Source organism: Dermacentor variabilis, chromosome 2, assembly GCF_050947875.1.
Source record: "Dermacentor variabilis isolate Ectoservices chromosome 2, ASM5094787v1, whole genome shotgun sequence".
NCBI classification, from domain to species: Eukaryota; Metazoa; Arthropoda; class Arachnida; order Ixodida; family Ixodidae; genus Dermacentor; species Dermacentor variabilis.
In genome coordinates, this window is record NC_134569.1 from 13,109,909 (window position 1) to 13,133,353 (window position 23,445).

Here is a 23,445-nt window from a genome sequence, read left to right on the forward strand (position 1 = left end):
AAGAATTCATGAAGCTGCAGCTCCTTTGTGCCACGCGCAACAGTCTGGTGAGGGAGTAGAGAAAGGAGGCAGAGAATGGGTAGAACACTACCAATTCAGTCACCGACGCAGTCACGAAACGAGCGAACAACTTTACCCCTCTTCGCTGGTGGCAGCTCGCCTACACGGCACGTGACAGAGGTGATGCGTCTTCTGGGCTGCTACTACAAGTGGTAACCGTTGAGATACGGTAAGCTCAAGGTATGGTACGTTTCTGCCATTTCTGAAAAATAAACATCGTACAAATCTGTCTTGCCGAGAAGTGACGCCGGGCGTGCAGACGCATAGCCGCATTAAAGCACCCAAGCGTCAGGACGACATTACTCAAGCGGCTGCCCAGCAAATCAATACTTCTGCACACTCTCGTTAGCTGAGTGGAACACCACACATACAACCTGCACCAGACTGCACGTCCTTCGCTGCAAGTCAGACCTCCGGCCGGACTGCACCGACGTGAAGCGTCTCTTCTGTGTCGGTTGTGGTTGGGAGTTGTCTTCACGAAAACTTATTCAGCACTCATTTGAATGGCTGACAGTCCTGCACGTGATGTCTGCGGCTGCAAGGAGAGCCCTGACCACCTAGTGTGCCACCATCCTCAGTTTGAAGCACAAAGTCAATCTATGACCAACGCATTCAGGAAACTAGATGATCGTCTTCTGAGTGAACAGACAATACTCCGATCATCGGCTCAGAAGGCACTAAAGGCACTTCTGTGCTTTCTGAGAACGCCTGGCTTGTACGAGCGCCTTTGACTGTGTAGTGCTGTTCGTGGACGTCTCTCTGCCCTTATCTCTTTCTCTCCGTTCTTTCTATTCTCCGACTCCCTTCCCCCAGCTCAGGGCAGCCAACCGGACTATTGACCGGCTAACATCTCTGCCTTTCTTTTATCTCTCACTCTGCACCCGACGCAGTGTCTTAATTTCTTCGGCATTGTTCCAGGTCGCGTGTTCGCTCCTGACCACGGCAGCCGCATTTCGACGGGGGTGAAATGCAAGAATGCTCAGGTATTAGATTTAGGTGCATGTTAAAGAACCCCAGGTGGTCAAAATTTATCCGGAGCCCCCAACCACGGCATGCCTGATTGTTCCAGTATTGTGTTATTAGCAGGTAAAGCACCATAATTTATTCAAAGTTTAAGGCTCCTGCCACAATGCGATGCGCGGTGTGGGCCAATGACAGTGCTTACCTTTCTCGGAGGTTACGAACAATGACCCACAACAACGGCTCAAACAAACGAGTCTCACTCTGTGTTCTGCGCACTACGTGCAGAAACACAAGTAGTGCATGCAAGGGGAACATCACCCTCACCACTCTCGCATTTGTACAATGGGCCCATTGACTATTTTTAAAATATTCACCACGAACATCACTGCTAATTACCGTCAAAACAGAACGAGAGAGAGAGAGAGAACGCAAGAATTACAGAAACGTTCGCTTGCACCGATACCGACATGCGTGGTATTTGTATAATTAAAAAAGAAATAGTGATTTAATTTGGCTATTTGTCTATAATCGCATCAACTCAATACATAGGCTGAATAGTTACATTATGTGTGTCTGTGGGTGTGCTGTTACAAATGACTCCATAGAAGAGCGTCACTGATAGAGTAAAATGGGAAAGTGTAGATCGAAATATTCTGAGTCGAAGTCTCAATTTTTCAGAATCAGAATTCAGCTTGTTGTTTTTCGCATTGATGATGTTGCATATAAGAGTATACAGGAGGAGGTCCCGTAGCACGGTTGCAGGGGGACCTCTCAATACATAAATTTCTCGGTCAAATAACTTTATGGCGCGCGACAACTGCTACTTTTGTTCTTGTACTCATCTTTGCGAGAGTACAAAATACATCTGAACGCTGTTAGGATCGGCCTGCAGCTATTTCAGCCCGCTGCACGTGTTCCGATCCAACCGGGCGGTGGCGCACTTCAGAGAACTGCGGATAACCGGCAGCCACGCGGCGAGGGGTCAGCTCAGGGGAGTTCTCGAGGGGAGGTAATTGGCGGAGCCTCCCCATGCGCTTTTCGAGACACCAGACAATGTGCTACCCGGGCGCGCCACCCGGGTCGGCTCCGAGTTCGACGAAGCAGGCTTTGTGCGCAACACGACAACGCCGCCCTGTTCTGCTATGAGTGCGGGAGTTGCCGCGGGAACGCCGACCAAGACGCAAAACAATGTGCTACCCGGGAGCGCTACCCGCTCGGCTCAGAGTTCTACGAAGCCCCTCTGACGTCGGCTCCGGACCATTACACCTGTATGTGTGTGCGGCACGCGTATGTGAGCCCTCCTCCTCTTCCTAAAGGGCGGGTCATCTTCAATGACGTGTAACTATGACGTCGAGCAGAGTGCTTATAAGCAGCGATTGTCGGCTGCTAGAGGGTGCTCGTTGTCGTGCTCGAAATGTACTCGCGAGCTGTGTGCTCGTAAGCTGTTTGCTGTATGCTCGTCTTGCGGGCTCCATTTGGGAGTCTCGCTAAACTGTCGATGTATCTCATGTTCAACTGTAAATAACATGTAAATAAATCCTGCTTTCCTAAGTCCCGACGAAGAGTCAAGCTCCTTCCTACAGCTACGACTGCCCAATCTTACATCTGAATGGCAGCGGTGAGATCGGCCTACAGCTCGCAGATCGTCCGACAACACTAACAAATGGTGGCAGCGCCGAGACCGACGCTCCAATCCCTACAACGCACGTACACACAGAGAGAATGAGATGTATTGAAAAGAACAACCCTCAGAAGAAGGCCGAATGCTTTCTTCGAACACCCCTCTGGGTGGCGGAACACGCGAATCCCACAGGGCGGGGCAGACAACAGCGTCGTTCCACGAAACAAGACCCGCAGATGCGCGAGGCTGCTACAAATGCGACATTGAGACACAGCCGTGATAGCTGTTGTACCTTTTTACAATGTAAAGGTGCATATCCAAGACGACTTAGCGAAAACGAACAAAGTACTGTGTGAAAAAAAAAAAGAGGAGGAAAAACGGCAGTGGAGGGAATGTCATCCTCGTAGCAGTCGTGCTCGCTGTTAAGAAGGCTACTGTGCCACTAATGTAAGAACGCGCATAATGCAAGAGCGCCAGTTAGGCGGCTGTTAAGAGTTTGGGAGAACGGCGCAACCGCGAGAACACTGGCTACGGTGTCGCGAAGAAAAAGAGAAAACAATGCATAAATGAAGGCTGGTGGAGTAGCGCGGATTATAGTGAAAAAAGAGCCTAAGACCAACAGAAATTCCATTTGTCAGTCGGCTGGTGTCAAAAGTGGGGGGCCTAGAGGCGAGGCGAGAATTGACCAAGAGTCCTGGTTAAGTCACGCAAAGTCTACAAAGAAATATCTCGGCAGTGCTTCGCAGATGATGGCCATAATAGTACGTAATAACCACTCGCGACTGCACAACGCTAGCATATTCTCTATAGACAATATCCTACAGTTTGACAGTGACAAGACGCCTCGCATTAAAACAGCCATTAAAAATTCGACACCTGTTCGAGGCCAATCCAGTTTGAATTTAGGCTATATTGTGACGTAGCTAGAAGTGGCGACATCTCGTAGCGGGTGACATCTGACAAAGCTGCATTTAAACCAGCAGAACTTGTGAGATTGCTGAATTTGCTCATTCATCTCATCGCGCAAACGCTCCGGCAGCAAAGTAGCCCCTCTGCCGTATTTCGAATAATCGACGGTCGTTCACCACCGACAGATGCACCACCGACAGGGATAAAAAGTTCCGAATTGATTCACCGCAACGCGAGTCTAACTGCAAAGGCGTTCTTTTGATAAATCTCCGTCGCAATGTGGCAGTTGAGAAACAGCCCGCGATCTCGTGCTCGGCACTCTTGCACAATCCAGGCCTCGCCTGCTTTCTGCCAAATGCAGCAGAGCCTGTAGGCACGTGTTGCCCGCGCTCGCTCGCAGGCGAAGCACAGAAACGAAGGGTGCCATTGGGTCGCTTCAACAAATACGTTCGTTTGGTGGTTCCTTAAAAAAAGCAGCGGTACGTGAGCACACGAATCTCAAAATCCATCATGCTCATATGTCCTCTGCATTAAACACAATATTAAGATATCTTGGTCATATTTTGGGTTTCACCCCGGCGTGCTCATTTGCCAATAACCGTACTTGTGTGCCTATGTCCAGACGTTGAAGAGACACTACCCGAAGAATTGGATAATCGATGTGTCCTGACATGCAGAAGACGAGCACGCGATACGAGGGTCACCGTTTTAGAGGCCGGCTGAACAAGCTTGACGTTTTCTTTCATTGTTCTTTAATCGCGGACAGGGACATCGGTAAACTAGCGTTCTCGGTTCCACCACCGATGAAAAACGCCTGTAGGTGGCTACGGCTCGGAGGCAGGATGTTGTGCTGGGCAGTGGAATGCATCAGCTGCCGAGGCGGGTCGCGGGCACCGACTGCGTCTCTGGCTCAAAAGAAAACCGTCGAGGAAGTCATCGGAGAGTAACACAAACCGAAGCAGGGTTCGGCTACGGGCTAGTTGGTGTTGCATTGCAAACTTGACTACAGCGCGAGCAAAGACAAAAGGACCGAAAGAACCGCTGGCCCTGTCGTCGTCAAGGCGCAGCGCTTGTCGTCGTTCTTTCGGTCCTTTCGTGCTTGCTCGCGCTGTAGTCAAGTTTGCAAAGGTAACACAGGGTTGCAGAAAACGAGCGCATAAGACGTGAATGAAAGCGAAGACGAGAGACGCAGCGGTCCTCTTCGTTCGCAGGAACGCGCCCGATCACCCGGAAGCAGGGCCGTAGCCAAGGGGGAAGGGGGACTTACGGGGCTTCAGCCCCCACCGAAATTTTTTCCTGCTGTCATGCCCCGCCGACTAAAGCAACCCCCGGCGCAGGAAAGCATGCTCGATTTTGTCTAGAGTGTCCTTTTCACTCTCGAAAAGACATTTCAGCGCGAACATTACGAAATTGGGCTGGAATTCGCGGCAACGCCAATACACCGGGAGTCACATCGTAACGCCCTCCCCCCCCCCCCCCCCTACCCGAGGAGCTCCATCCGAGCACAGTTTCAAAGGCGTTTCGATAGCTAGCGGGCTTGTCGCTGCATCTCGCGGAGGCCGCGGAATCTAGGGAGCGCTTGGATTTCAATTCTGAAACTTTATGGGTATAAAGTTCTCATAAAGTTTTGATGCGAAAGGTGCATTGACATTTCCAAAGTCGTGCTTTAGATATTAAATTTTGGAACATTGCGGGTTTAATGTTGCTATAAACATTTCACGCCAAAGGTGCATTAGGTTTTCTGAAGTCGTACGTCGGACCATAAAAAGAGACAGGGCAAATCAACACACTATCAGACAAGTTTGCTAAGTACGCAGCGAGGTCCGATGAGTCGAAGCGTTGTGGTGGTTCATTTGTGCCATTATGTCACAGAAAAAAATATCAACATGTTTTTCACCTGCGCCAAAGCATCCATGTCAAGACACTAAACCCAGCGAAGGTAACTACGTTCTTATTCATTTTTCGACTTTGACTTTTATTTATTGATTTTTTTGACGGCATAGGTGAGCCGACGATGTTTGCTCAGTCTTGTGTGTGCAAGGGAGAAAATCGGGGAGGAAGCGCGCCGCCTTCCGTAGCGCGCGCGATACATCGGGGGATTGGAGGGAGGAGGGGGCGATGATCTTTGAATCTGTGGTTGCGCAACATGTTTATTTACCTTGGTTGACGCATCATATATAGTAACTTTTGCTTAGATACGTAGATTTATTGGATAGTTATACGTATATTCAAATATCTTATTGCGAGGTTTTGTGTATATGTGCAGTGAACTTTGTTTCCAATTACACATTTTTGTCATTTATCAAGGTGTATCTTCGCATTTGTGTATTCCACTGTATCTTCGTATTTCTAATGTACGAAGGCGAGCCAAATGATAGTGAGCCAACTCGTCCTGCGCAATAATGAATCGGTTCATTTTCCGCGACGCATGCGCGAGGCACAGAGGCATCTCTCGTTTACAAAAGTGACACGCAGGTGTGACGATCAAGGTTCTTTAATGATCTCATACACTGGGTTGAACATGGTTGCGTCACGTAATGGACATTCCAAAGTTGAACGGTGGGGTGTCGTGAGGTTCGTGACAGATGAAGATGTTTCCCAAAAAGAAATTAGTTGCCGTATGGCTGCCGTGTACGTTGAACATTGCATTTCATTGGCCACTGTAAAGCGTTGGAGCAAACGGTTCAAAGAAGGACGGGAAAGTTGCGAGGACGATCCAAGACCGGGCCATAGCCACCGTGCAATCACCTCCAACACAATTGCAAAGGCTGATCACGGTTCGGGTCCCACCATAATTCATGAACATATCGGTTATCAGCTCTTGTGTGCGCAATGGGTGTCCAAGATTTTGAACCACCGCTAGAAGATGAAGTTCGGCGCTGCCTTGACTCATTTAATCCGGTATGATGATGAGGGTGACGATTTTTTGTCTGAAATTGTCACCGGGGACGAATCATGGTGCCACTACTACGAGCCTGAAACACGACGGCAAAGCTTACTGTGGAAACATTTGAATTCACTACCCCTAAGGAAAGCAAAGGCCGTCATTTCTGCCGGAAAGGCGTTGTTGACTTCTTTTCTCGATCGTCAGGGGGCATTATTCATCGAATTTGCTAAGCCTGCAGAGACTATCAATCGTTTCCCATGTTATGAAACATTGGATCGGCTGCGTGTCGCAATCAAGAACAAACACCGTGGAAAATTGTGGGGTCATCTTGCTCCACGACAATGCCCGTCCACACGTCGCTGGTGTGGTTAACACAAAACTGGCAACGTTCAAGTGGGAAACGCTGCAACATCCGCCATACAGCCCAGACCTGTCGGCTTGCGATTTCCACATTTTGGAGCATTAAAAAAACAGCTCAAGGGAACCATATTCGTGTCGGACTAAGACGTGAAATAGTCAGAGACATTTTGAAGCAACAACCCAAGGAGTTTTATTAGAATAACGATACTAGTTAGTCAGTGGGACAAATGTCTAAATGCTCATGGAGGCTACTTTTAAATAAAGTATCCTGTTTGTTATATATTCGCCTTGCCTCACTTTCATTTCCCTCGCAACCATACATTTTGCAGAACTTCTGCTTTCTATATATTCTCTCTTCTGAGACTATAATTTTGGTGCAATTACTCACAATACACGACCAGTGACAGCTGCTTCTGCACAACACACTGGAACAAAGGACAGCGTCATTGAGATTTTTCCCTGGTCGTTGCATATGTACAAAAATGTAAACAAGCTTCTTGAATGACAGAGAGAGAGAGAGAGATGCAACTGAGAGAAAGGCAGGGAGGCTTATAAAGTTTTATAAAAAATATTTGCCCTCAACTTGTTCATTTCATGGCCTTTACATTTTTCATATAAGCGGCATACACTGCTTTGCTGGTTTGAAACTGATATAGTTATAAAGTTAGTGTGATATTTGCTTTACGTATTAAATATACACAAAACATGGAAGCATTGATATCAGTTATTTCCGGCACAATTCTTCAGAAATACGTGTATATTCTCTTATGAACAAATACACATTTTACTCGTCTTTACAGTGCGTAGCGTTCAAGAATTCGTTTGCAGCATCTTTGGCAATGGCAACGCACTTATAATTAATGTTTAATGTATTTGATCCCTGGACAACTTCTTTAAGGCGGCGGAGACCGAGCTGCAAAGTGAGCCCCCCCCCCCCCCCCCCCCCCGAACAAAATTTCTGGCGATATGCCACTGCCCAGAAGTGAAAATCCGCCTGGAGGAAAGGGATAAGCTCGCCGGCGTACAGAAAGGAGGAAGGACGACGGTTGCCACCGGAGGGGTCCGCGCTTCTATAGCGCGGAAGGCGCACAGCGACAGGCCCGTCGTTTTTCAGTACCAGCATGCACAGCGTGTATACCAGCGTGTTTAACGCGTGGGCATTCTTTGGCGAGCTCCCCAGCCCTGTCACGCACAATAATGCGTAATTTGCAAAGTTCGGACATATAATCGTCACGATAGTGTAACTGTAGGTGATTGGTAGCTTTTAAGCGACAATGAACAGTTTAAAGCAAACAAATAAAATAAAAAGAGAATACCTATAACGATACATAGGGAAGCTTAGAAAATGCATGGGGACGTTTATAGTAGGCGTGGGCAAACTGAAATTTGTGGGTGGGCCAAATTAATGTTTGAGGGTGGGCCAGCTAGCGAATTTACCACCCCTTTTCCATACCGGTTATGTTTCAATTAAACCTCATTCGTGGGCCGATCCCGGAGGTTGCGCCCACAGCCGCGCCAATGAAATTAGATCAGTTTAAGGTTTGAGCTCAGTTATTGTTGCGCGCTTTTAATATTAAAGTCTGAGAAAATTTAAGATGAACAGCGTGCGCTGTCGGTGTTATGTTTATGACATTTCTTTGCGGGCTGCCATTCTCAAAATTCTCAGGAATAATTTTGTCACATATGTAAGACCTGGTATGAGAAACTTTATTGACAGAATGATGTGGCAATTTAACCCACATATATAAACCGCATGTAATATAGCAGGGAGTGACATATAGCATACATATACCTAAATATATGCGGAACCTCACGGAGACGACGACGGCAAAAAGTTCGCTTGGAGCGTCTACATATATTTGTTATCGCGATAAGACTGCCCGTGCCGAATGAAATGCGGACGATGAAAGGAGACGCAAAGCGTGACATCCGAGCGGTGTTAACCACTAGTGTGAACCCCACAGGTTAGAAGCATTTAGGAAACACTTTAAGAGTGTACCACGTATACATTGTTCAATGGACACATACTATAATAACGAATAAATAGTCTGCTTGTGTTTTCGCGCCATCACTTCTAAAGACAGCGGCCGCACGTAAGTCACAAAAGCGCTGCTTGTTTGTTTGTTTGTTTGTTTGTTTGTTTGTTTGTTTGTTTGTTTGTTTGTTTGTAGTGTGCACAAGGTGAATTTAGACCTAAGTAATACTTCGGTTCGCCTCACGCCCAAACATAACTTACAGGGCTGCCGCGCTTATTGAGAAGTACCAGCCCATATGGCCGCTTCTGATGAACGATGAACGCTTTGTGGCGTTTATCTTTGCAGTCTGAAATTCCCTCTTTCACTTCTTTCAGTCCCCTTCTATAGTGCAAGGCAGCCAACCGGGCTCAGCCTGGTTAATGTTCCTGCTCGCTCTCTCTCTCCACCGACCAACAGCAATAAAGTGTGCATGTGCATGCACGCAGAAGGGTTGAAATCCGGGCCAGTTGGTACATACATGAAGGAAAAAAAACAATCAAAAAGCACAAAGGAGAAGAGGACCAGTCGTTGTGGTGTGAACCTTTCCTCTTGTCCTTTGTGTTTTTTTACTGGTATTTTTCCTTCATGTATGCACGTACGCGCGAATTCCAAGCCTGGGAGCATATACAGGGAAGCGAGACACTTACGCCACGCCTACCGCTCCTCCCCATCGGCGAAATCAAGCCGCGTTTCGTAAGACCCCTACATTCCACGCTGGCCTTTTGGCGACAGTTTCGCACCCCGGTAATCGCTTTACCGACGAGCGCGCGCCCGCGCAGTTTCACTCAACGCGCTGTTATACACGTTTCGCCGATGCCGAGAAAAAGACAGCGAGAAACCCTCGCTGAAAATAAGAAGCTGGTTTCGCCAAACACACTCGCAAAGCAGCACAAGCGCGCTGAGCAGTCCCACGCGCGCCGCTAGGAGCGCTTAACTGATCGCCCGTACAGATACGGCGCGGTTCGCGGCAAAGCGAGCGACCACACTCGTGACGTCGAGGCCGAGAGATGCGCCGGCGGAGCGCAGGCACTCGCTGACAGCGTGCCCCGTACGTTTGGAACAGGTGGCGTTAAGCAGTAGAAAAAACATAGCGCAAGTCAAAAGGTGCGACTTGCTATATTGGAGAGCACCTAGTCGAGTTAGAACATCGTCTAGCAATCTACCGAACAATATATTAACGTCGATTATCCGACATTTTAACTGGTATATGCACGCGCGAAAGCTTCAAGTACAAATCTGTGTAGCAACACACGGAATCTTATAATCAAGCGATTGAGCTTTCCTACATATTTTTTTTTGTTTTTGTTTTAAAGCGTAAGTTGTCATGGGGCTCATTCCTGCAGCGGTTTCGGTTGGCGATGCTGTTCGCCACCGCCGGCGCCCGTCGCAGCTACCGCCGGTAGTGAGAGAAAAAAATATATATATACCTAAAGAGAAGAAAATACCATTGCTCCCATCGGCATTAACCCGGACCCGTTGCGCAAGAGTCACATACTCTATCACTGAGCCACGCCAGCATTTCCTTTTTTTTAAATTGTATTTGTTACGACTATAAAACGTACTTGCGTAAGGTCTTTACATAGCAGCCAAAACAGTCATAGCCGCGTCTACAAGCACAAAACAAACACTTCACAGTAGATTTATTACAGTAAACAGATCTCTAAAAGGGAGGCAGAAGGATACACTGCAAACGATGAATACAACACTGTAATTCCGGTCTAACGTGCTAGCAACATGTCAAAAGGCACATCTTGACATTTAGGGGACATAAGATATCGTATCGCATGAGGATTTACATCAAGATCCCCTATTAAAAATACTTTGGAGAACATCCCAAAACAAGATGGCGTCCTCGCAGCCACTAAAGTATTGTTCTATAGTTTCCGGCGCATTACAGAGACGACAGCTACAGGGCTTGCTGGCTTGCAGTGTAAACACGCCCGACGAACGGGCGCGAGGAGACACGCGATGAGGCACGCGCGCCGCGCAGCGTCGAACGACGCACACCCTGCACTGCACTTGCGCATCGTTATTGCACCAGCTGCCACGCCATGCAGCAGTTGCCTAGGCAGCGGTACGAGGTAGACAGGAAAGGTTTGAGGAAGAAAAATGTGTATACAAAAATGATAGAATCAAAAACAAATATTGTATACTGATTAAATCGAGCAGGTTAGGCGACCATTTACCACCGTCCCGTTCCAAATGGGATGCCAACAAATCACGATCGTCATCATTGCCAACATTATCTTGTCGTGCCACTGGTCAACGGATGTGACTTGTACATGTACAGTCGCGTGCAATACGACTTGCAACACCCTTGTTCGCGGTCGAAGGGGCTCCAGGGTGTTAAAGGGACCCTGAAACGCTTTTGACGATTTTCTACAAACGTACTGAGTCGTTAGAGTAGGTCCTTCTGATCATTAATTGACACATCTAAGTGCTCTGCGTAAAGCGTGTAATTTATTATAAGGTTTTAAAAATGCACATCGCTGCCGATCTCAGCGCACTGCTCGGCGGAAATTTAAGCCGCCCCTACCCATATGACCGAAATCACCCATATGACGTCAGTGGGGCGAGCTGTCCGATTGGCTGACCAGGGCGCGTGATCGATAATTTTTCCAACTTTATGGTAAACAAATGATCTTCGTAATAGTTGGAATGTTAGTTAATTTGTTTTTATAAAAAGAAAGTAGCATAAAGAGAATGCACAAGAACAATTTTTCAGTACACTTAAACACTTCTGGCACACAGCAAGTGTCGTCTGCTTGTGTTACAACGTACTCCATTTTGACGAGAGCTCCGCGGTCAGAGTTGGTCTCAGTCTTTTCGCGAGCACTATGATTTGACTTTGTTGCCTTGTGGACTGCAAACGTAGCGACTGGCAATATGTCAAGCTGCGACATCGTGTCCCTCTGCAAGGCAGCGTACGAGCGAACTGGCTGCTGCGCATCGGACTGCCGCTATCCGATCGGCGCCAGGATTTGCGCGTTTGTGGCCGTCACTTTACACCGGAAGATTACTAACGGAAAAGCGTTTCGCGAGTCCCGTATTAGGGCAAACGTAAGCGCAAGGGGACAGGGTCTGGCCGCTTGACTGTGCCGTAACGGGATGAGCCGAGATGAGCAGAAGGGCAAATGTGAATGGTCTGCACGGTGCAGCCACCTGGTCGCATAGAGCTCAACCATACACAGTAGCAGCAACGAAGCGTATTCTTTGCTGCTGGTGCGTATTTTTCGCAGGAGTGTAATCATCAACACGTTGTTTTTATAAATGTTTAAAATGTTTTACACTTGCTTACAGCAATATTAGCGCTTTGTTTGGCTGGTTAAGCGCTGCGCCAACAAGTGTCTGGACCGTGCAGACCGATCAGGGCGCTCACGTACGTCTACGCCAAAGTTCCTTCATCAGCTTGAGTTTATGCCTCCAGTCATTTGCCGAAATGACCAGCTTGCCTGTGGTTAACGGAATACCAGACACGTTCGGCGCTACGACAGAATGCTCGCAACGCAGGCTGCTTCGATAGCTCTCGCTTGGGGTCGACAGCCAAGCGGCTAGCGGAGAGGTTTCGCGCGGGCGGGGGCGGGATCCAAAACAACCGGAAGTGGACGATGTGACGTCGCATCGTGACGCAGGACCAGTGAAGGCGGAGCTTAGCCCCGCCCGCTCGGCGAACGAGTTGAGGAGGAAAAGCATGGCTGGGGAGGAGGGTAACTTCTAATCGCTTGTAGCTCCATTAATACGTAACGCTTCACTTAAATTGTGGTGCGAATGTTCTACTTAAGCTGTACCCTACGCGCCTACAAAATTTGTCCGAACCGTTTCAGGGGCCCTTTAAAAGAACGGCCAGCTGCAGTGCAAGTTTTGCCAACCAATTGCGACTGTAGAAGCAACATCTCGGGAGCATCGCCGCCAACCTCTAGCCACAGCGTGACTAAATCGACTTTGTGTCGGGTAACAATACGGGCATCCCCCACTCTCCGTCGCTTCAGCTAGGATGAGTTCGATGAAGCAGGCTTTGTGCTGAAACCGCCACCAAGCTCTAACCTCATCGCCGTTGTGACGGAATGAGTTCGGCGGGCCAACTATTGTTACCAAACTCCCCAACGCGGACCTGATCTGCTACGGGTGCGCGAGTTGCCGCGGGTACGCCGTTTTGCGCTGCTTCCCACGCACCGACCAAGACGCAAGACAACGCGCTACCCGGAACGGCTCCCTCCAAGTTCTATGAAATTGGTGTGGTGTCGGTTTCGGACCGTAAACACGTGTATGTGTGCATGTGTGTGTGTAAGCCGTCCTGCGGAGAGGCGGCTAGTTTGCGATGACTAGACGAACGTTCGTAGCACCTTGTATCGCGGGCGGACCGAGTGTTTAAAAACTGCTGTTGTGCGGATGCTCGAGACACACTTCTCTTAAGCAGTCATGTTGGACTGACATTCTCTCTCAAGCAGTCATGTTAGACTGATGTACTTTCTCAAACAGTCATGTTAGACTGATATAAATACTGTAAATAAACCCATATTCCTCGTTCTCGATGAGAAGCAGTCCTGCCCTTCATCAACGTCCTCAGCGTGGATAAGTTGGACGACGGCATGGGCCGGCTACGTTCTAATTCATGCCCGACTCCAATCTTGACAACGGATCACGAGCGATGGGATTGAGCCCCCAATGCTGACAAGGGCTGGCGGCGGCTCTGACATGCTAAACGGCGGTTTCATAAATACCGCTAATTGACGCTGTGTTTAGGTCTGGAACTTACCCTGTGCCTGCGCAGCCGTACAGTCTTGGAGCCCCTTCGGCCACAAGTGTTGCAGGTCACATTGCAGGTGACTGTACGTGCAGCGCGTAGTCTGGGTGTTTGCTCGTCTGTGCACGCTATGGCGCCGCCTCCCAAGGTACCACCCGCTGCTGAAACATTTAGAGGACGCTAAAGAGGAACCTTTAGCTCGGGCGCTCCTGTCTAAATACATGTAAAAGGAGAATTCGTTTTTCTCGGCAACGACTGCACCGAATTTAGCGAGGTTTGTGTGTTTAAAATAGAAGCTTAAAATCTAGTGACTATTGATCTCCAGTTTTTTATTTAGGTCGTCAATTTTTTATTAAAAGTGGCAAAAATCGAAAATTTCCTCAATACGAAACTGTCAAGTTTACAGCTCTGCAACTTAGCAATGAAAAATGATATCACAATTCTGTGAATTGCATGTAATAGTACATCTAAAGCGGACAAAATTGGTATGTTACACATGAATCTCAAAAAATTTAGTAATATGGAAATATAACTTTTGTAGAAACCTTGTACAAAACGTAACGAAATTACGGAAGATAACAATTGATATATCGAATTTGTCCGCTTTGAATGATCTAATAGATGCCGTTTCCAGAATCGCGATATTTGTTCTTGATGCAGAGTTATTAATTTGTAAACTTTGTGCTTCTATTGTTTTGAACTTCCGAATTTCTGAAAAATTTTTCGACAAATTTCAGGTCCTAAATCGAAATTCGCCTACAACCAGTCACTAGAACTTAACTTTATGTGTCAAATATAATAAATTTCATTAAAATCGGCCCAGTGGCTATCTCAGAAAAGCGCTTCTGCCTTTTACATGTATTTGAATAGGCCCGCATTGGAGTTGGGCCCGAGCTTCCTCCTAAACGGCTAAATATAGTCCGGCGTAGCGTGAGCGCGCGCACACGTTACGTCAGATTGGCGAGAACAACAGCGCCTATAGTTCGACCGACGGTTCGACGCAGTGGCGCGGCCAACGCGCTCTGACGCGCCCGGCGTCGAGCGACGCTCGCCCGCCCGCCGATAACGTCGGAGTGGAACGCAATAGCATTCGAAGACCCCCGGCTGCTTTTCATGCTTCCCGGCGACTGCAGCTGATGTGTAACCGTAACGTTTACCGGGAAACGCTGGCAGCGAACGCTATGCACAAAGGCGAGCTTTCTGGTAGAAACGCGGCCTCTTGCGTAGGTCGATCTCCTGTTATTGTTTCGTACTTCTAATATTTCAGTCTGAGAAGAGCCAACGTAAAAGATACGGGCTGTCGGTGTTTTTCTTTTTATGCGAAGCATATTAACGTAGGTTTCGGGCCTTCGCGCGACGCCCGGCGGTGGCCACCATTGACCCTGAAGTGGGGTCACGTGACATGACGTCACGTGATGACGTCACACAGGCTGCAGATGGGGCCTCATATCGCGCCGTCGGCCGCCTCCCGGCGGTGGCCACCATTGACCTTCAAGTAGGTCACGTGACATGACGTCACGTGATGACGTCACACCGGCTGCAGATGGGGCCTCATATCGCGCCGTCGGTCGCCTCCCGGCGGTGGCCACCATTGACCCTGAAGTGAGATCACATGATGTGACGTCACGTGATGACGTCACACCGGCTGCAGATGGGGCCTCATATCGCGCCGTCGGACGACGCCCGGCGGAGGCCTCCACGCTTCGGTTCGCGCCGTCGCGCGCGACGCGGCGGCGGCGCCACCATCGCTGCATCACGTGATATTTAACGTCACGCCAGGGATGAAGCGGCGCGCGCCCGCCGTCGCGTCAGTCTCTGTGCCCGCAACCGTGCCAGCGTCTTTGCGCCGGGCGTGTATGCGGTCAAGATGCCTCCAAACGCTAAGGATACGCTAAGGTTAAGCCCAGTGGATGCTTCGCATCCACTGGGCTTAACCTTGATAAGCCTCCAATTTTTTTTTCTCGTTACCTTTGTTCGTGGGCTGCCGTTCTCAACATTCCGAGGAATAGCACTGCAATGAATGAAAGACAAGGCGTGAGCAACTTTGTTGGTAGGAGAGTGGTTGGGTACGCGTGGTTCGGAATTTGGTCGGAAATTCTTTTTTGCCGAAGCAACGTCCGACGCCAGATTGTGAATCAGTGTTCGTATCGTCTCTTGTTGAAATAAACTTTTTCTAAACACGTGGGACGCCGACGCCGGACTTTCTGCGACGCGGGGCTCTTAAGTATAAACCCCATGCAAGCGACCTTGCGCGCGACAGCGACAAGCGACGCGATGGAGATGGCTGTCGCGTTCGCTCGTCGCCTACAAGTCGCACCTCATGCGAGCGATGACTTCGACCATGACTTCGAGCGACGTCTCACCAGTGTTTCCGGTATGAGGGTAGCAATATAGGCGCCGGAACTGGCGTGACGCGTGCTTTATTAACTTACGTTGACGTGTTTTACTGTAAAATGCAGCATAAAATATTTCTGAAGGTCTTGCTGTAGGTTCTCATCCTTACACGCATAAAAATTCAATCGCTTGCTCGTTCCGTGTGACAAACGGAAGTGCTTTCTTGAGTTTTGTACACCCAGTTCCGGCTTCGCGCTATTGGCTAGTCGCCCATAGCACTTCTGGGCGACGAGCGACGAATTCTAGATTTGCAGAACCGAGCGATCGCGCGACAAGACCGAGCGATCTGTTCAAGCGATGGCCAGATCCATCGCTCGAAGCCGTCGCTTGTCGCTGTCGCGCACAAAATCGCGCTCATGGGGTTTAGCCTTTAACGCTGTCGCGTCAAAAGCGAATCGTATAAAGGTATACGCGCGCGGCTGCAATCGTATACGCAACGTCGGGCTCAGCAGACCGCCGTGCAGAGAGCTGCAGCACGAGCCGCAGCTGGCCGTCGACGCCGAGCGGACAGTTCAGATCGTTCTCGTGCAGATGACACGAAGAGACTTCGCCGCGAAGAGCCCGCAGTGCGTGCTGCCGAAAACGGAGCTCCCACATAGATGGTGGCGCTACTCCAGCTCACGCTGTGACTGTACTGCCGTGTGCCGCGCAGGCCTGGGGTCTTTTTAACACGCTTTATTAGCATACGCGAAATGTAGGTGCCTGGTTCGCAGAACGTCGCGCACTCGAAGAAGCTTTTTTAAGAGCAACAGAAAGCCGCTGTTACAAATGGACTTTGTAATTTACAGCCTCCATGCTCAGTATAGCGGGCAAGCTTCTACACTGCAACGAATACCATTTTCTCTTTGTATAGCGCTTGCATACTTGTTGACTGCAACTCGTGCCAGCTTGAAGCGGCCGACTGACACAAGCAATGTTTGCTTCAAGTCCATGTGAACTTCGCATCGCTCCATGCGTCTGTATCTGCACTCAGATCTTCGGGCAGAGTGCTTTGTAGACTCGAATAACCTTGCGTGTATCCGTGTGTACGCGACGGTTTCTCTTGTGAATTTGATTTATTCCTCTCATGTTTTATGCTATCCCGTTGGCACATATTATCCGTAGCTTGACAGAGCTGTCATTTCTAAAACTGCTTCCTTGCTAAACGAGAGCAGTAAAGTCTTGCACAATGCACGTTAGGCTTCGCGGTGAGTCACAAGTCAAAGAAATTTTGCGCTCGCTCCAGAGCAGTTCTCATGGCAAGGATGGAGCGCGTGACATTCAGAGCACCGTCTCGCCATTGCCTCAAGCGTTAATTATCAGTAAGATAAGCGCAGGACTTTAAAAATGTCCAGGTCTGGCAGGTACCGTGCGAGCGCACTTTCATGCTGTTTGGTCAAGCAGCGCGCGTCACCTTTGTGCGACTGACTACGCACGCACATTCGCACAAAAAACGCAGGCATGTGCAATTAAACGCGATATGCTGCGCGTGGTCGCCCAGTTGGCACACGACGGTAAAGGAAAACATCAGCGCGCGCTCGTGGCAGCGTTACGGGATTAAGCAAAGTGCCGCATTATCGCGGCTAACGCCGTGCACAGCACAAACACAGCCGAGGCGCGCGACCCTGCGGTAAGCAACGAATACACCGGCGTCGACAACGAGATCGGAGAGGCGGCGTCGAACGGCGATCCGCTTGTTCCGTGCACTGGGAGCGCTCGGTGTGTGGCCAACTATGCAGAGGACGACGCCGTAACGACCCGCTGCGATCGCTAAAAGGCTTAGGCTAAGAAGGGTACACACACTGAGTGAGCAATGGTGGGAGCCAGCGTCGCTGCAGGCAACTGAGGCAATCCACTTTGCGTGTGCACGAAACCAGGCTAAGTGCAATACTGAACGCGAGGTTGCGACGCGGATGCAAGCGTTTTGCCAAAGCTGCCGACCAAGATGAAATAGCAAGTGGTGTTTTGTTTTAAGGATTCTTTGTCTCTCATATTCGATTTGCGCGGTGAGTTGACGGACACTTTTTTTTTTTTTCGTTAAAGTGCAAGCAAGCATCTTGCTTACGATATACGTCCACTTCGCGATCAAACACGGACTCGTGTTAATTTTTATTTTGTTTCCTTCCTTTTGTGCGAAACAGGCACGTGTCCAACTCGTTGAACAGTCGTGCGGATAAATAAATGAAAATATTTGAAGACGTAACTCTACGTAGTCTTGCGCTGGTAAGGCGCGACCGGCCAGAACAGCCCGTCGGCGCACATGCCGTGTTGCCAAGAGAGAGCGTTCCACGAGAAATCGCGAGAGGTGGGAGTGAGGTCTGCCGCTCTCCCCTATAATGGGTAAGGGAAAGCGATAGGAACGGCAGACGAGACGTGGTTCTGCGAAGAAGGCGACCGTGGCATACAAGCCATGGATTTAGACCGCACGTACGGCTCGGACCCGCAGGTGTTTCGATTGCGCGTGAAATCGAGAATGGGACGGAAACTCGTCTGGTCGGAAACACACATGACAGCAACTACAACGGACACCGACTACGAAAGTTCACGAACTTTCTCTAGCGCTGCGAGCCCGGTACTTCCAAGTCACGAACGGCATGCGGGTTAGCAGCATCACACAGCATTCTCGACAGGAAAGTAGCGAGCGCAGCGTTTTCAAGAAAGGACGCGAAATCAAGACAGATGACGATTATCGTTGTGTGGCCAATATACACCCCAAAGGGTGTACATTTGTTTAAGAGCGTATCATGCACCAAGATTTAAAATATGCAAATGCCACGTAGCTGGACAGAACCAAGGTAATGTTGTTTGCCGTCACTCGGAGATATTCAGATTATTTTTTGTATTCCACCTAATTTGATAATTAGTTTTATTTAATAAATCAAATTCTAAAATATTCTAACGAAATTAACACTGTCAACGAGAAAATTGTAGAGCAACATGAAAAACTCCCGATACAGCTTTCTGCTGCTCAATGCCTGCTACATAAAAGTGTTTTTGCAAGCATGACAGAAGCCCGCGAACACGCAAAGTGCCTCGAGCGGCCAGTCGCGCGGCAATTTTTCTTGTATTCGCGGGCTTCTTTCACGCACGGAAATACTTTTATGTAGCACGTATTGAGCAACAGAAAGCTGTATCGGGAGTTTTTCATGTTGCTCTACAATTTTCTCATTGATACTTTTCATCTAATTACAATATTTGAGAATTTGATTTATTAAGTAAAACCAATTATCTAATTAGGTGGAATACGAAGAATAATCTGAATATCTCGGAGCGACGGCGAACAACATTACCTTGGTTTTGTCCAGCTACGTGGCATTTGCAGATTTTTAATCGTGCTGAATGATAGTTCCGACACCCTGTACACTGTATCCGCAAAGTGCTTTATGCTTCATTATGGCTGCCTTACGCTTCCCCTTTAGATTACCTTTACGAGTGCACATGGCAGAGCAGCTGCACACTGCGCGGCCGCACGCGCCACACATCTTGATAGCGATCAGCGTCGGGGGCCGAGTCAAGGTGCGACGGCGGCTCGTACCTTAGTGCGCGCTGCGTTCTCGCCGCTGAGTTTGCGTTGAAGCGATACACAGCACGAAGGTCACTTCGCTCGCTGCTGCTGCCACGCTTCACCCCGCCAGCGTTTTGACAGCGTGTCCGCGGTCATCGAGTGTGATCAGTGTTATGTTTGCCTGTGCGCGGTGACACCATGCATGCCATGGTAATTTAGATAGTAAGCGAATGTTCATAGACCGATAAAATTACTACCCTTACTTCGTGTAGCTGTCTACACATTTCCGATCGCAATGGCGGATTCACCAATGTGCGCTAAGTGCAAGTGTGAAGAGACGCATCAGTCACCTTCTGTGCCACTGTTCTCGCTTCGATAATCAACGTGAGACCCTCCAGTGTGTCTTAAATAGACTGGATGACAGGCCATTTACGGAAGCGAAGATCTTGGGAGCCTGGCCTCACGGTTCATTAGCCCAGAAAGCAGTTCGAGCGCTTTTTCGCTACCTGAGGGCCACAGACTTGAGCGCCCGACTATAGACATCCTACACCTAAGTTCTCTCTCTCTCTCTCTCTCACTCCCCATTCCCTTCCCCACGTGTAGGGTAGCAAACTGGACTCAGTCTGGTTAACCTCCCTGCCTTTCCGTCTTGCCTCTCTCTCTCTCTCTCTCCGATCGCAATCAACGGTTCGCCTATCGGTCTGTTTTTTAAAAGTTTAGCTAAAGTTACGTGGGACAGCCATATAGCACAAAGAAAAGCTAACTAGTGAGCAGCGTATCAGTACTGAGAATCAAACGCCCACAGCTGTTCCTACATACGCTGCGTCGGGCGTGCCGCCAGTCCCAGGCCCGGCCGCTCCAGCAGACCGCAGCAGACAAAGTGCAGTGCAAATACGGCCCGGTAAGTAACTCCTCGCGCGTCTGGCGGTCATTACCGCAACAGCGATCCCGCCAGGAATGCCCGGCTGCCTGCGTCACGAAAACGCAGAGTGACGTCAGAGAGACCCAGACACGATGGATGCGCAGCGGCCCGAGCCATCACCGGCGCCGGACCACCGACGCAGGGCGGCACGAAGCAGGCTCCCCGACATCTCGCATGTCGCCGTCGTGCCGATGGACCGGATTTCGTGAAATCCCCGAGCGTCGGGCAGGCGTCTGCTTCAATTGGAGGGGGTATCTATTCGTGTACCACTCGCGTATATGCCGCTGCTGATTCAATGATGAGGTTTGACGCCCCAAATACTTTCGTGGAGGTCTTCGAAGTGCTCGAACGTCCGCCCAGAAATGTACACGAGCGCCTGTGCGTTTCGCCAGCGCCGGCAGCCAGGAGCGAACCCGCGACCTCAGTAGCAGAGCGCCACTGCGGCGGGGTTTCTTCCCGTGTTTAGCGGCGCGATAAAGTGTTCCGCCACCGCTTCGAACGCCATTTCAATCGCCGTTGACAAACTACGCATTGTTGCGGAGCGCTCCGCTGCAAAGCGCACACTTGCTGGATCGGAAGGCTACAAATCAACTATCCCGGACGTCCAATCAGAAGCACAACGGCAGTAACTTCAGTCAGTGTGGCCAGGGAGCTCATCTGTTCCCAATGCCAATTTATAGATGCCAATCTATAGACCCACGGGGTCTATAGATTGGCATATCATCGCTGTCGGTGACCAATTAGGCGAGGCGAATATGTTCCCGGATATCGGTAACGGTCACGGCGCTCTCCGGAGAGTGCGTATAGGGCAGCCGTCACCTTCCGCGTCGCGACTGTAAACGGCATTTCCCGTTCAGTGATTGCACACTTCGCGTGACTCCGTCGTCTTGCATGGTGGAAGTTTTCGCTGCGTTTCCAGCAAAAAACTGGAAAGGCCTATGGGTCAACTTTTCAAATCGTCTCGCGGGGCTCTTCGTAATTCGTCGAGTCTCTCGCGCTTTTTGCACCCGTATTCGCGCAGCGGGAAGCCAACCCGCCACGTTGTGCTCGTGCGGAACGCCGAGGCCGCCACAGGCCCGCAGCGCCTTGAGGGCTTATTCCCATCCTCTCCGGTTTCACGCTGTGCGAAGAAGTGCTTTAGCAGGTGCTGTGGACGCGTGTGGAGGGACTACATTAGAGCGTGGGCCCTTCCTCTGAATGCGTGTGGATATTGGCGGCGCGATTTTTGTCTATAGGAATAATGACCGTTCCGAACCTGTGGGTGGCCACCTGCAGCGAACGCGATGCGCTTGTCGCTCGCCTGGACCAAACCCTCCTTGCGCGGCTCGCGTCCGCTCGCTGTGCTCAGCTCATCGTTTGTCCGCAGTGGCGTCGAGCTGCGCTGCATGCACGGAGGTCCCACTCCGACATCCAAGCCAGTAAAAGCGGCTGCTTCCTGCGTACTTTCTTATTCTATCCGTGTATACGCAAGCGGCGCGCTCTGCTGTCGCGTAGCTTCCCGTGTGAGTGAAGCGAAATTCGCCCGCCGTTTCCTTCCTGCCGCCGAGAGCTGGATAGCACGGGCCGCGAATGCGCCGGTCTGACGAGCGCACACCGGCGTCGTCGTGCGCATCTCCCCCAACTGCCGCCACGAAAGCGGGATGCGAGAGCTGAAAATGTGGGCAGAATGGTTGTTGATATTAACACCGTGTTTCAGCCGCGAGCAAGCCTTGTCTCTTTGGATCGCAGTAAATGTTGGCCTGTACATATGGCTACACCAAAAAGCGCTGCTGGCCATTTTATACTCTGTTTAGTCGGCCGACTGGTTGGTTGGCTGACCGGTTGGTGGGTTGGTTGGTGTGTAGGGTTGGGCCCTTTATGCAGTCCTTCCCGTCGTTCTGCGCCAGTTATGCTGGCAAAGATTGCCACGTTGCCGAAATGCTTAGCGGGCCCTCACCCGCTTCACTGCACACCAGTCATCACTTCCTTCCTCTCTTCTTCTTTCCGTTCTCTCTTTCCCTCACCCCCAGTGTAGGGTAGCAAACCGGACGCTAGTCTGGTTGACCTATCTGCCTTCCTCTCTCTCTCTCTCAATTTATTTTCTTTTATCGTTCATTTATTTACAATTACTAGGTAGACGTAATCAGAGCAGCGTGTAGTTTTTCTATTTCTGTAGTTTTTTTTCTGTAGTTTCTATTTCTGTAGTTTTTATTTTTCTGCAGTTTTTCTAGCAGCGTGTAGCGTGTAGTTTTCTATTGTTGGATTGAGCTGAACACGCTGCTCTTTCAAGTTATCGCCATTCGCGCGTTGAACGTTACGATTCACTGAACTTGCGAAGTCGTTCTTATCGGTACCAGTTAAAAACGACTAGGTTACCGTAACTGGAGGATAATGATTCCTAGAATATTCCAGACGACTTGAAGGTTCTAAGCGTTTCGTGATAACCTAACGGATTTCTGTACTCAGTCCAATATTTGCACGGTCGTGCGTAATGCGAAAAAAATAGAGAAGCAATTAAACAGAAAACAAACATCAGGATAGTGCTAATTAATGTGCACTACTGCGAAGAAATCGTTACCGGAAGAAAATGTCCTACCTATGTAAATCAATATAAATTACTCATTAAGGCGAAGCAAGATCGTGCTTTCCAAAGCGCAGCCGCATTGATGCGGGCGTTGGCACATTACGTTTTGCCGCGTGGCTTCGGCAGCCTCTTTCCATCTTTCTCACAGACTCGAGCACGCGGGACGGCGCACAGCTGACGCATACATTCAGCTTCGAGACAACAGATGCTCGCACAAATCGGTCGCGGATGCCGTGATTTGCTTTATTCGATAGCGACACTTGCAACGCTTCGTGTGACGTCTTCCGTCACCTAAACTACTCGCTCTTCGCGGGTTACGTCTATAGATGCTTGAAAATAGTTCGAAACTGGTGGCGATTTCATGTCATACATCCATTTGTGCCCTCCCCCCTCTCTTGTGCATCTTGTATTTTCCACATGTAACCGCGTGATCGGCGCAGCGTTATTGCAGTTGTCATGCCTCCAATCGGCATGTTTTCTTTACGGCCCTCGCGTGTAACTGTTCCAAGTTATCGCGCGGTGC

The 23,445-nt window shown here is 49.7% G+C and overlaps 1 protein-coding gene across 3 annotated transcripts in view; it reads right to left on the reverse strand.

Annotated features, from left to right (window-relative positions):
- Nucleotides 1-23,445, reverse strand: part of LOC142571369 (diacylglycerol kinase delta) — a 481,001-nt gene that overhangs the window by 333,053 nt on the left and 124,503 nt on the right. The window contains exon 2 of one of the 3 annotated variants that reach the window (XM_075679654.1): nucleotides 15,528-15,570. The exons of the other annotated variants lie outside the window; for them this stretch is intronic. Coding sequence (XP_075535769.1) covers nucleotides 15,528-15,570 — 43 coding nt within the window. The remainder of the gene's footprint in view (nucleotides 1-15,527; nucleotides 15,571-23,445) is intronic. 3 annotated transcript variants of the gene reach the window in all.